The 12,278-nt window shown below is 43.4% G+C and overlaps 1 protein-coding gene across 1 annotated transcript in view; it reads right to left on the reverse strand.

Annotated features, from left to right (window-relative positions):
- The window catches only part of LOC125453436 (uncharacterized), a 221,303-nt gene that overhangs the window by 138,907 nt on the left and 70,118 nt on the right, over positions 1-12,278 (reverse strand). Inside the window, exons 12-13 of the mRNA XM_048533047.2 lie at positions 5,151-5,296; positions 4,036-4,161 (exon numbers count right to left, since the gene is read on the reverse strand). Of these exons, the coding sequence (XP_048389004.2) occupies positions 4,036-4,161; positions 5,151-5,296 (272 nt within the window). The remainder of the gene's footprint in view (positions 1-4,035; positions 4,162-5,150; positions 5,297-12,278) is intronic.

Raw genomic sequence — 12,278 nt, forward strand, 5'->3', positions numbered from 1 at the left:
CAGTTTCCCTCAGCTCTTGCAAAAGCAATTCAAATTTGTCCAAACTCACCTTACAGATAATACACTGTGAGCTTGGCAATATCCTGGTAAACTTCTTTCGCACCCTCTCCAAAGCCTTCCATTCCTTCACTTAGTATAGAGGCCAGAACAGCACATAATAGTCTAAATGTGGCCTACCTAAAGTCTTATACAGTGCCATATATCTTCTTTACCACCTTTTAGGGAGCTATGGACTTGGACCTCAAGATCTCTCCCAGTGCACCTAAGCGTCCTGCCATTTACTGGACATTTTCTTCTTGCATTTGACCTCCCAAAATGCATTGCCTTAAACTGGCCTGGATTAAACTCCATCTGCTATTTCTCTGTCAACTTTCTACAAGATCTATATCCTGTAGTGTCCTCCAGTAACCTTCCTTATTATCCACAACTCCACCAAATTTCTTACCATCTTCAAACAGACCACTAATGTTTTCCTCCCAATTATTTAGATAAATTACAAACACCAGAAGTCCCAGTAGTGATCCTTGTGGAACACCGGTCACAGACCTCCAGTCACAAAAGCTCCTCCACAGCTTCCCTCTGACTTCTATGACCAATCCAAATTTGTAAGCAACTTAACAAGTTACCTTGAACCTTGGCAGAATAATGGTATTCAGTAGTTGTGACTAATGTGGGGTATGCTTGAATGAAGCATATGTACCTGTTGTAAAACAGGAATGAATGGGGCTCACAGTGCCATTTCCCAATGGAGAAATGTAGCAAATTATCAAAGGATTACATATTGAGTTAATTTTCTTTCTCAGCTACTCCAGGTCAAAATTTCTCGTAGGGATTAGCATTGAAGGTACTTCAATGAATGAAATATGTTTTTTATTCCTTTTTATTGCTCTGCTGAATGGAGTTGTACAATTACTCTGGGTGTGGCAACTGAGAGTGTGTGAAAGCATCCATAGCATAGTGAGGTCAGATCACATGGATCTGAAACCTTGGTCGATGGGGATTCAAGTAAGATGTCCTCTCTTACCATCTTCATGTCTATTCTATGCTCGTATCTGTTCATTAATAAGATTATAGATTCCACATTACTACATAACAGAATAGATAAAAAACATGGGCAATTCAAGCCTGAAGAGAGGACAATTAATGGTAAACCATGAGGCCAACCCAAATCTTCAAACCCTGAACTGGACAAAATACCTAAAGTAGACCTCAGAGGTGGCAATAGCTGGTCAGCAATGGATTTTAAGTTTGACTGAGGCAATGAATTGTGGAATTGGAAAGCCTGTGCTGAGGCTAGAAAAAGTGTAAGAGAAAGTCTAGAGCAGAGTACGCAGCCTGCATAGGAAGAAACATTCACATGCAGCAAGGCAAGTATCACCAAAACAACAGTACTTATAGATTTGAGAAGAAATTAGCACTCAGGAAATGGATTGACGGCAAATGTGTAAAGAACATTCGAGGAACATAGGAACAGAAATAGGCCATTCATTGTCTTGAGTGTATCCCTGCCATTCAATAAGATCATAGCTGAAAGAGTCATAGTCATAGGGTTGTACATCTTGGAAACAGACCCTTTGGTCCAACTTGTCCATACTGATCAGATATCCTAAATAAATCTAGTCCTGTTTGCCAGCATTTGGCCCATATCCCTCTAAACTCTTCCTATTCATATACCCATCCAGATGCCTTTTAAATTTTGTAATTATACCAGCCTCCACCACTTCCCCGGCAGCTGTCTATGGCCTAACTTCATTTACTTGTCTTTGGTCCATTTTCCTAATACCTTTGCTTAACAAAAAACAAAACTTATCTATCTCAGAATTAAAATTAACAACTGATCCAGCATGCACAGCCATTTGTGGAAGAGAGCTCCAAACATCTCCACACTTTGTGTGTAGAAGAGCTTCCTAAAATCTCACGTGAACAGTCTGGCCCTGATACTTAAATGATACCATTAGTTCTAGAATCTTCTTCCAGTGGAAACAGTTTATCTTTATCTACCCTGTCTTCTTCCTGTTAATGTTGTGAAGACTTTGATTAGATCACCACTTAACCTTATAAATTTGAGAGATAACGGGCCTAATTGTCTGATCTCACCTCACATCTTAACTCCTGAAGCCCAGGTATCATTCTTGTAAATAAAAACCAAAAGAACTGTGGATGCTGTAAATCAGGAACAAAAACAAAGTTGCTGGAAAAGCTCAGCAGGTCTGGCAGCATCTGTGGTGGAGAAAACAGAGTTAACGTTACGGGTCCAGTTTCAGGTCAGGTCTGAGGAAGGGTCACTGGACCTGAAACGTTAACTCTGTTTTTACCTCCACAGATGCTGCCAGACCTGCTGAGCTTTTCCAGCAACTTTATTTTTATATAATTCTTGTAAACTACATCGTACTCCCTCCAAGGCCAATCTATCATTCCCAAATTGGTGGCAAAATCTGGCCACAGTACGTAATGTGGTGCCTTTTCAGGGTTTAGTATAGCTGTAGCATAATTTCTGTATCCTGTACTTCAGCCATCTATATATAAAGGCCCACATTCCATTAGCTTTCCTGACTACTTCCTGCATTTGCTCATGACAGTTTAAAGATCTATTCACCTGAGCACACCCCATCCCCTTCCAAAATCTCTTTGGACATCCAATTTATTCAAACCATCATACCATCTAGAAAATACTCAGATCCATCCTTTCTAGCTCCAAAATAAATAATCTCACACTTGCTTATATGGAAATCCATCTGCCACAGTTTTTGCCAATTCACTTGGTTTATCAATACCCTTTGTAATTTTATGCCACCAAACTATGAATGAACTCCACAGGAGTGAACACAAGTCAGATTTATAGAATTGTGAAAACAAAAAGAGATACAAGATTAAGAGATAATGGGAACTGCAGATGCTGGAGAATTCCAAGATAATAAAATGTGAGGCTGGATGAACACAGCAGGCCAAGCAGCATCTCAGGAGCACAAAAGCTGACGTTTCGGGCCTAGACCCTTCATCAGAGATACAAGATTAATGCTGGTTCATAAAAAATACTTAAACAGATAAAGAGTACAGATGAGGTTACTCCCTCTGGCTGGGTAGTCTAGAAAGAGGGACACAACTTAAAAATTAAGGAAGATGTCTATTAGGTTTGAGATGAGGAGAATTTGTTTTACTCAGTGGACTATGAACTTTTGGAATTCTCTACCACAGAAGCCTGTGGGAGCATGGCTTTTCAGTATGTTTAAAGTAGAGATTGATAGTTCGCTGATTCCCAGTGGTGTACATGCTTTTAGGGATGGGCTGGATGAAAGATATTTGTGTGTTCGATCAGCCACGATTCTATTGAATGATGGGACAGGCTGGGATGGGTTATATAGCCTATTCCAGCTCCTATATTTCCTCTGTTCATAAAACCACGAAAGTGCATCTATGGTCACGTCCTGCAAGTGAATGTATAAATTTTGGGCACATGTCCAAAGCAGATTTTTGCTTGGATGGGTCATTGCTGTTCTTGCTGCTTGCATAAGGAATTCACAAGCTGCACAAGCCTGTATCCTGAACTCCAGGCTCTATGCTCAAACCTATGCTCCTGATGTACTGAATTCTGCAAGCTCATTGTTAACACATTTTTCTTTAAATTCACTAGCTGCATAATTGTGCAAATTAAAGGTTCATGTTTGGGAAATGTGATCCCACTGCAGAGCCTGGCCATCAAGAGACTGTGACAGTTGACCAACTTGAAAATCAAGTGTTACATATGCAATTTCCTGATACAGTATTCTATTGCAAGTGTCCACCTCATACAATTTGAGGATATTTGTTGCTTAAGCATAATTCTATGGTAGTCATCAATATATCATCATTCAATATGATTATCCCATTATCTAACGTTTCAAACCCATTCTTGTAGCAATCAACAATATTGTGCCCCTCAGCAGCCTCAAACAAAACCCTCTAAGATATTTGAATACCAGCAGCAGCTGCTTACCATTATCAAAACTGCAGCAACTTGGCTCATTGTGTTTCAAGTAAGAATAAAAAAACATTTACCCTCACTTCCTGTTACCCAGGACTCAGAATCATCGAAATGAGCATCACCTCCAATGCCTGATCCAGGAGAAAAAGCATGAGCCAGAACACCACCTGGTCCATTAAAAGGATCTCCATCACCGTGGTCTAGCAAAAGGTATTGAACAGATATGTTAGTAAAGGATCACTTTTAGCTATGGAAGAAAATAGATCGGAATTATTCGAAGAATGAAACAAAATAAAAGAATGCTGGTAAAAACAATTGACTGATCAGATAAACCTAATTTTTCCATCACGTTTTTTTAATCTAAAATTTAATTTACCAGCTTCAGCTGGGATTTGAACACAAGACCTAATTATTTTTTTCTGCCGGCATGGGGCCCCTATCACCTTGCCATAAAAGTCAGGAAAAAGTTTGTTTCGGCCTACAACGATTCAACAACTATTGAGTTGTTCATTAATTTGAGGCAGGAGTTTTTCCCCATTCCAGTTGGAAACCCTGCCTCCAAGAGGAGCCCATCAATCAAATGACCAGCATTGTTCTGGTGCTGGAGGTGCTATCAGGTGTGTTGAGTGCTGTTTATACTACACCAGCCCCAGGGGAGCCAGTCAGCAATGAGGCCCAGACTGAGAGATAAATCCCAGGTCATGCTGTTGCCTTTCTGGCAGGATGCATAGCATCAAGGGAAGCATTGGAAAGGTACAGCAGATTTAAAAAAGGAGTCACACCCTCTTGTCCAGTGGTCATCAGAACTCCAGGTCCTACGTGATGTTCTGAAAAATTGGTGTTTGAGGGAGGAGGTGCTTAAATGGGCATTAATTGACAAATTAAAGGTAACATTGGCATGTGAGTGATCACACAGACTGCAGTTGCTTTGCTGCTGTGGTATTCAATCAGCCTGCCAACAAACCCTCAGGGTCAGGGGGTGCTGGGAGAAAGGAGATGGAGGTGCTGTAGCTTGTTGAACCATGCTTTGAAATTCCTTATACAATAGCATCATCAATAATACTTAATAGCACACCCATCTGTTTGGTTACAGGTATTGATTGGTCTCCTGAGTAGCTCCAGGATTTTCTGCACATATGTCAGAGTTCCAGCATTTGCAGTTGTTAGTTTCAATTTTATTTGAACATACCTCCAATAACAAAGCTGATTTCGATATCTGAAAGCGTTTCTGTCCTTGTAAATGATAAGTTAGTAACATTACTCCAATGTTGGAAAGCTCGCTGCATAATTTCATTCACAGTGGTGTTTGGCAATTTATTTGTATATTGGTTTACTCTGTGGGAAGATAAAGTCAAATATATCACTATTGTTTAATCATATAGGAAAGATTAAGTTGATCGCATGTTTCAGACATCAATGTTTGTTCTTCTGAAAGTATGACATGCCACCTGCTCCAGTCACTATGACATAGAGTCGTAGAGCTGTACAGCATCGAAACAGACCCTTTGGTCCAACTCATCCATGCCAATCAGATATCTTAAATTATTTTAGTCCCATTTTCCAGTATTTGGTCCGTATTCCTCTAATCCCTTCCTATTCCCATACCCATCCAAATGTCTCCACCACTTCCTCTGTCATCTTATTGCATACAGACACCACACTCTGCATGAAGATGCTGCCCCTTAGGTCCCTTTTAAATCTTTCCTTTCCCACCTTAAACCTATGACCTCTAGTTTTGGGGTCTCCCGCTCCAGGGAAGAAACCTTGTCTGTTCACCCTATCCATGCCCCACATGGTTTTATAAACCTCTATAAGGTCACCCCTCAGCATCCAACGTTCCAGGTTAAACAATCCCAGCCTATTCAACCTCTCCCTGTAGCTCAAACCCTCCAACCCTGGCAACATCCTTGTAACTCGTTTCTGAACCCTTTCTAGTTTCACAAACATCCTTCCGCTAGCAGGGACTGCAGACTGGATCTGCATGCAGTATTCCAAAAGTGGCCTAACCAATGTCCTGTACAGCAGCAAGATGACCTCCCAACTCAGTGCATTGACCATTAAAGACAAGCATACCAAAACCTTCTTCGCTACCCTGTCTACCTGCAACTCCGCTTTCATTGAACTATGAGCCAGCACTCCAAGGTCTTCAGATCAGCAAACACTCCCAAGGACCATACCCTTTATGTGTCAGTTTTCAAAATGGAAGGCACAAATAACTTGCTAGTAATTGATGACAAAGTGATTCAGATAGGTGACACCATCATCATCAGGAAAAAGGTAGTATTGGGCAAGCTAATGGAGCTAAAGGTAGACAAGTCTCCTGGCCCAGATGGAATGCTTTCCATGGAACTGAAAGAGATGGCGGGAGTAAAAGCAAATGTACTTGTGGTAATGTTCTAATATTCGCTGGATTCTGGGGCAGTTCCATCAGATTAGAAAACAGCCAACGTGATGCCACTGTTCAAAAACGGAATTGGACAAAAGATGGGGAATTTTCGGCTGGTTAGCTCAACTTTTGTACTGGAGAAAATGCTTAAATCTATCATCAAGGAAGAAATAGTAAGACATCGAGACAGAAATTGCCCCAATCGGCAGACACAGCATGGGTTCAAGAGAGGCAGGTCATGCTTGACTAATTTGCTGGAATTCTACAAAGACATAGTGAGCGCAGTGGACAATGGGGACCCTGTAGATGTGGTATATCTGCATTTCCAAAAGGCATTCGACAAGGTACAGCACAAGAGGCTGTTGCTTAAGATAAAGGTGCACAGCATTGTGGGTAATGTATTAGCATGGATCACGGATTAGTTAAATAACAGGAAGCAAAGAGTGGGGATAAATGAGCACTTTTCTAGTTGGCAAACAGTGATTAATGGTGTGCCTGGAACCACAATTATTTATAATTTACATGGATGATTTGGAGTTGGGGACCATGTGTAGTGTGTTGAAGTTTTGGATGACACTAAGATGAGTGGTAGAGCAATGTGAGTAGAAGACTCTGAAAGTTTGCAAAGGGATATAGAGAGTTTAAGTGACTGGGTGAAGGTCTGGCAGATGCCAAGCCAGGCGATATGTTGTAACCGCATGATTATGGGAGCTGGTGGACCCCATTGTGTTCAGAGTGACCACATCTGTAGCAAGTAAAGAAGGGCCCTGACCCAAAATGTCAGTTTTTCTGCTCCTCTATTGCTGCCTGGCCTGCTGCATTCCTCCAGCTCCACACTATTATCTCAGCAGTAAGTGTTGGTTGCTTGAAGAACTCTGGCTCTGTGAATAAGCTGGAGTCTGAGATTTGAACACCAAGACACAACAGGGAGGGGGAGAGTTACTGGACATTGTGTTCCAGCAGGCAGTCACACCCCTTAGATTAACAATCCCGATTTCAGTCAATGTTCGGGGACAGGAGGGTGTGACTACGAGCCCAGGAGGTAAAGGGATCCAGAAGATCATGCTAAAAGACCCTCAGCACTTAAACACCCCCAGGCTGAAGATTCTTGACTCCCTCTGTGGACAAGAGCAGGGGAAATGGGGAGAATGAGCAAACTGACCGTAGCACCGTGGCACAGGGAGCCATTGAAGAGGGGGAGAAAAGAGAAATATAGTTATATTTGGGGGATAGTATAGACAGAGGAATAGGCACTGTTTGCTGTGGCTAGGACTGAGAACCCCAAAAGCGATACTGACTGCCTGGCGCTCGGGGTCACAAGCTCGGCTGCTGAGGAGCAGAGAGTCGGAAGGGAAAGATGCAGGTGTCATGACCCTCAGAGGAGCCAACAATGTAGGTAGAAAGAGAAAAGAGGCCCTAATGAGGGAATATGAGCAGCTGGGAGCTACATTTTTAAAAAAAGCAGAACAAAAAATATAGTAATCTCTGGAATACTACCTGTGCCAAGAGCCAACAAGATTAAAGAGGTAAAAACATGGCTCAGAGATTGGTGAAAATTGGAGATTTTCAAATCCATTCGTAAGGGTGAGATGACAAACTACTTGGAAGTACATGGTAAAACAGGGCAGAAACAGCATGTATTTGTCAAGGGGAAGGTCATGCCTGAGAATTTGATTACAATTCTTTGAGAAGGTAACGAGCAAGTTAGACAAAGGAGAGCAGGAGGACATGATGTGTTTGGATTTCCAGGAGGCCTTTGACAAGGTGCCACACAGGAGGCTGCTAAATAAGATAAGAGCCCATGGTGATAGGGACAAGGTGCTGGCATGGATGGAGGATTGGCAGACTGGCAAAAGGCAGAGAGTAGGAATAAAGGGGTCTTTTTCAGAATTGCAGCCAGTGATTAGTGGATCAGTAGGGGTCCCTGCTGGAACCACAACCATTCACATGATACATTAATGATCTGGACAAAAGAACTGTGGAAATTATTACTACATTTGTGGATGACACAAAGATGGGTGGAGGGGCAGGTGGTGTTAAGGAAGCGGGGAGGCGCAGAAGGACTTGGACATACGAGTAGACAAAGAAGTGGAAGATTGAGTGGAATGTCGGAAAACTTGAGATTTTGTTCTTTTGTGGGAGTTGGAGAGGGTCCAGAGGGGGTTTTACAGGTATGACCTGAGGGATGTAGGGCTTGTCATATAAGGAGTGGTTGAGGACCTTGGATCTGTACTCGATGAAGCTTAGAAAGTTGATGAGGGATCGCATTGAAATGATAGATTACTAAAAGGCCTGTATACGGCCTCACACAAGGCCCTATAACCTGTGATTTCCTTACTAATTACAAATCTGTCCATCCCAACATTGAATATACTTAACCACGAGTCTCGACAACCCACTATGGAGAAGAATTGCAGATTCACTACCTTGTGAGATTAAAAAAAAATCCTCCTCATCTCCACCTGAAATGTACAATACCTTTCTCTGGGATTGTGCCCTCTGGTCCTAGACTCTCTTACCATGAAAAACAACAGTTCCACATCAACCCTGTCAAATCCCCTAAGAATCTTGTATTTTTCAATAAAGTTGCTTCTCATTCATTTATATTCCAATGAGTACAGGCCCAATCTACTTAGCCTCACCTCATTAGGCAACCCCTCCATACCTAGAATTAGCCTAAGGAACATTTTCGGAGCTGCCTCTAATGCCAGTATATCTCCTCCAGTATACCAACTCTTGGATAAAGGACAAAGAACAATGAACAATACAACACAGGAACAGCAGTTATACAACGCATTATCCTCCGACACTTCCGCCATTTACAATCCGACCCCACCACCCAAGACATTTTTCCATCCCCTCCCCTGTCAGCTTTCCGGAGAGACCACTCTCTCCGTGACTCCCTTGTTCGCTCCACACTGCCCTCCAACCCCACCACACCCGGCACCTTCCCCTGCAACCGCAGGAAATGCTACACTTGTCCCCACACCTCCTCCCTCACCCCCATCCCAGGCCCCAAGATGACATTCCACATTAAGCAGAGGTTCACCTGCACATCCGCCAATGTGGTATACTGCATCCACTGTACCCGGTGCGGCTTCCTCTACATTGGGGAAACCAAGCGGAGGCTTGGGGACCGCTTTGCAGAACACCTCCGCTCAGTTCGCAACAAACAACTGCACCTCCCAGTCGCAAACCATTTCCACTCCCCCTCCCATTCTCTAGATGACATGTCCATCATGGGCCTCCTGCAGTGCCACAATGATGCCACCCGAAGGTAGCAGGAACAGCAACTCATATTCCGCCTGGGAACCCTGCAGCCTAATGGTATCAATGTGGACTTCACCAGTTTCAAAATCTCCCCTCCCCCTACTGCATCCCTAAACCAGCCCAGTTCGTCCCCTCCCCCCACTGCACCACACAACCAGCCCAGCTCTTCCCCCCCACCCACTGCATCCCAAAACCAGTCCAACCTGTCTCTGCCTCCCTAACCGGTTCTTCCTCTCACCCATCCCTTCCTCCCACGCCAAGCCTCACCCCCATCTACCTACTAACCTCATCCCACCTCCTTGACCTGTCCGTCTTCCCTGGACTGACCTATCCCCTCCCTACTTCCCCACCTATACTCTCCTCTCTACCTATCTTCTTTACTCTCCATCTTCAGTCCGCCTCCCCCTCTCTCCCTATTTATTCCAGTTCCCTCCCCCCATCCCCCTCTCTGATGAAGGGTCTAGGCCCAAAACGTCAGCTTTTGTGCTCCTGAGATGCTGCTGGCCCTGCTGTGTTCATCCAGCCTCACATTTTATTATCTTGGAATTCTCCAGCATCTGCAGTTCCCATTATCTCTGATCACAGGAACAGCCCCTTTGGCCGTCTAAGCCTGCACCATCACATTTTGCCCTACCATAGTAAAACTGTCTTCGCTTACTGGATCTACATCCCTCTGTTCCCTTCCTAATTGTGTATTCACCCAGGTAGTCCTTGGATGCTGTTATTATGCCCACTTCCACCAGCTCCTCTGGCAGCATGTTCCAGGGACTCACTACCCTTCGTATGAGAAACGGGCCTCACACATCGCTTTTAAGCCTTCTTGCCTCACACCTTGAACCCATGTCTCTCAGTAATTGACCCCTCCACCCTGAGAAAAAGTCTCATGCTTTACACTCTATCCATGCCATTCACAATCTTATAACCTTCTATCAGATCACCCCCTCAATCTCCTGCGTTCTAGTGAAAACAAACCCAGTCTATTCAACCTTCCTTCATAAAATCCCCCAGACCAGGCAACATCCTGGTAAACCTTTTCTGTACCCTCTCTAAAGCATCTACATCCTTCTGGTAGTCTGGTGGCCAGATCTGTATACATATTCCAAATATGGCCTAACTAAAGTTCTATAAAACTATGGGATAACTTGTCTATTTTTATACTGAATGTTCCTTCCAATGAAGGCAAGCATGCCTTGGGCCTTTTTTACTACCTTATCTACCTGTTCTACCACCTTCAGTGATCTGTGGACCTGCACATCCAGATCGCTCTGCACATCAATATTCACTGTATAGTTTCCACTTGTACTTCACTTTGCAAAATGCATCATTTGTTCAGATTAAAATCTACCTGACATTTTTTGACCTATACCTCCAACTGACCGACATCCTGCTGTATCCTCTGACAATCCTCCTAACTATCCACAACTCCACCAATCTTTGTATCATCTGCAAAGTTACTAATTAGACCAGCCATGTTTTCCTCCCAATCATTTATGTAGATCACAGACAGCAGAAGTCCTAGCACTGATCCCTGTGGAACATTACTAGTCACAACCCTCCATTCTGAAAAGCAGCCTTCCACCACTACCCTCTGTCCCCTCTGACTAAGCCACTTCTGTATCCATCTTTCCAGCTCACCCGATGTCATATGATATCACCTTTTGTACCAGTCTGCCACGAGGGACCTTGTCAAAGGCTTTAATGAAGCCCATGCAAACAACATCAACCACTTTTCATGCTTCAAGCATCTTCATCACTTCCTCAAAAAACTCAATCAAGTTAGTGAGGCATGAACTCCCCCACGCAGAACCGTGCTGCCTCTCGCTAATATGTCTATTGGCTTCTAAATGCATATGGATTTTGTCTCTGAGAATTGTTTCCAATAATTTTCATACCACCAACATGAGACTCACAGGCCTGTAATTTTCAGGATTATCCCTGTGACCCTTCTTAAACAATGGGACAGTCCTCTGGGACCTCATCTGTGGCCAAAAAGGACTCAAAGATGTCTGTCAATGCTTCAGTAATTTATTGTCTTCCCTCCCTCAATATTTGGGACGGATTCCATCAGGACTCGAGGACTAATCTACTCTAATACTTTTTAAGATGGACAACACTTCTTCCTTTTTAATAGCAATTTGGCTGAGAAACCTGACACTCCTTCACCTGAGATCATCCTCCACCAATTCCTTCTCTTTGGTGAATACCGACTCAAGGTATTTGTTTAGGACCTCACCTACCTCTTCTGGCTCCACACAGTTTCTCTCCTTTGTCCTTGTGTGGGCAAATCTCTTTCCTAGTTATCCACTTGCTTATTATACACGCATAAAAAACCTCCAGATTCTCCTTAATCCCACTTGCAATGACGTTTCATGACCACTTTTAACCTTTCTAATTCCTTGTTTAAGTTCTTTCCTATTTCCTATATACTTCAAGGGCTTTGTCAGCTTCCTTCTCCTAGATACTTCCTTTTCCTTTCTGACCAAGGTCATAACATCCCAGGTCATCCAGGGTTCATGTAACTTGCTCATACCTATCCATCGTTCCCGCTAGAATGTGCTGCTCCTGAACTCTTATCAAGCTGAAACTGTCCGTGGTATCCCAGCTGCTCTCTAACTGTGCCTTGTACAATTTTTGCAAGGCCTCCATTTTATACCCCATTCC

The sequence above is a fragment of the Stegostoma tigrinum genome, chromosome 6 (genome assembly GCF_030684315.1).
Source record: "Stegostoma tigrinum isolate sSteTig4 chromosome 6, sSteTig4.hap1, whole genome shotgun sequence".
Classification (NCBI taxonomy): domain Eukaryota; kingdom Metazoa; phylum Chordata; class Chondrichthyes; order Orectolobiformes; family Stegostomatidae; genus Stegostoma; species Stegostoma tigrinum.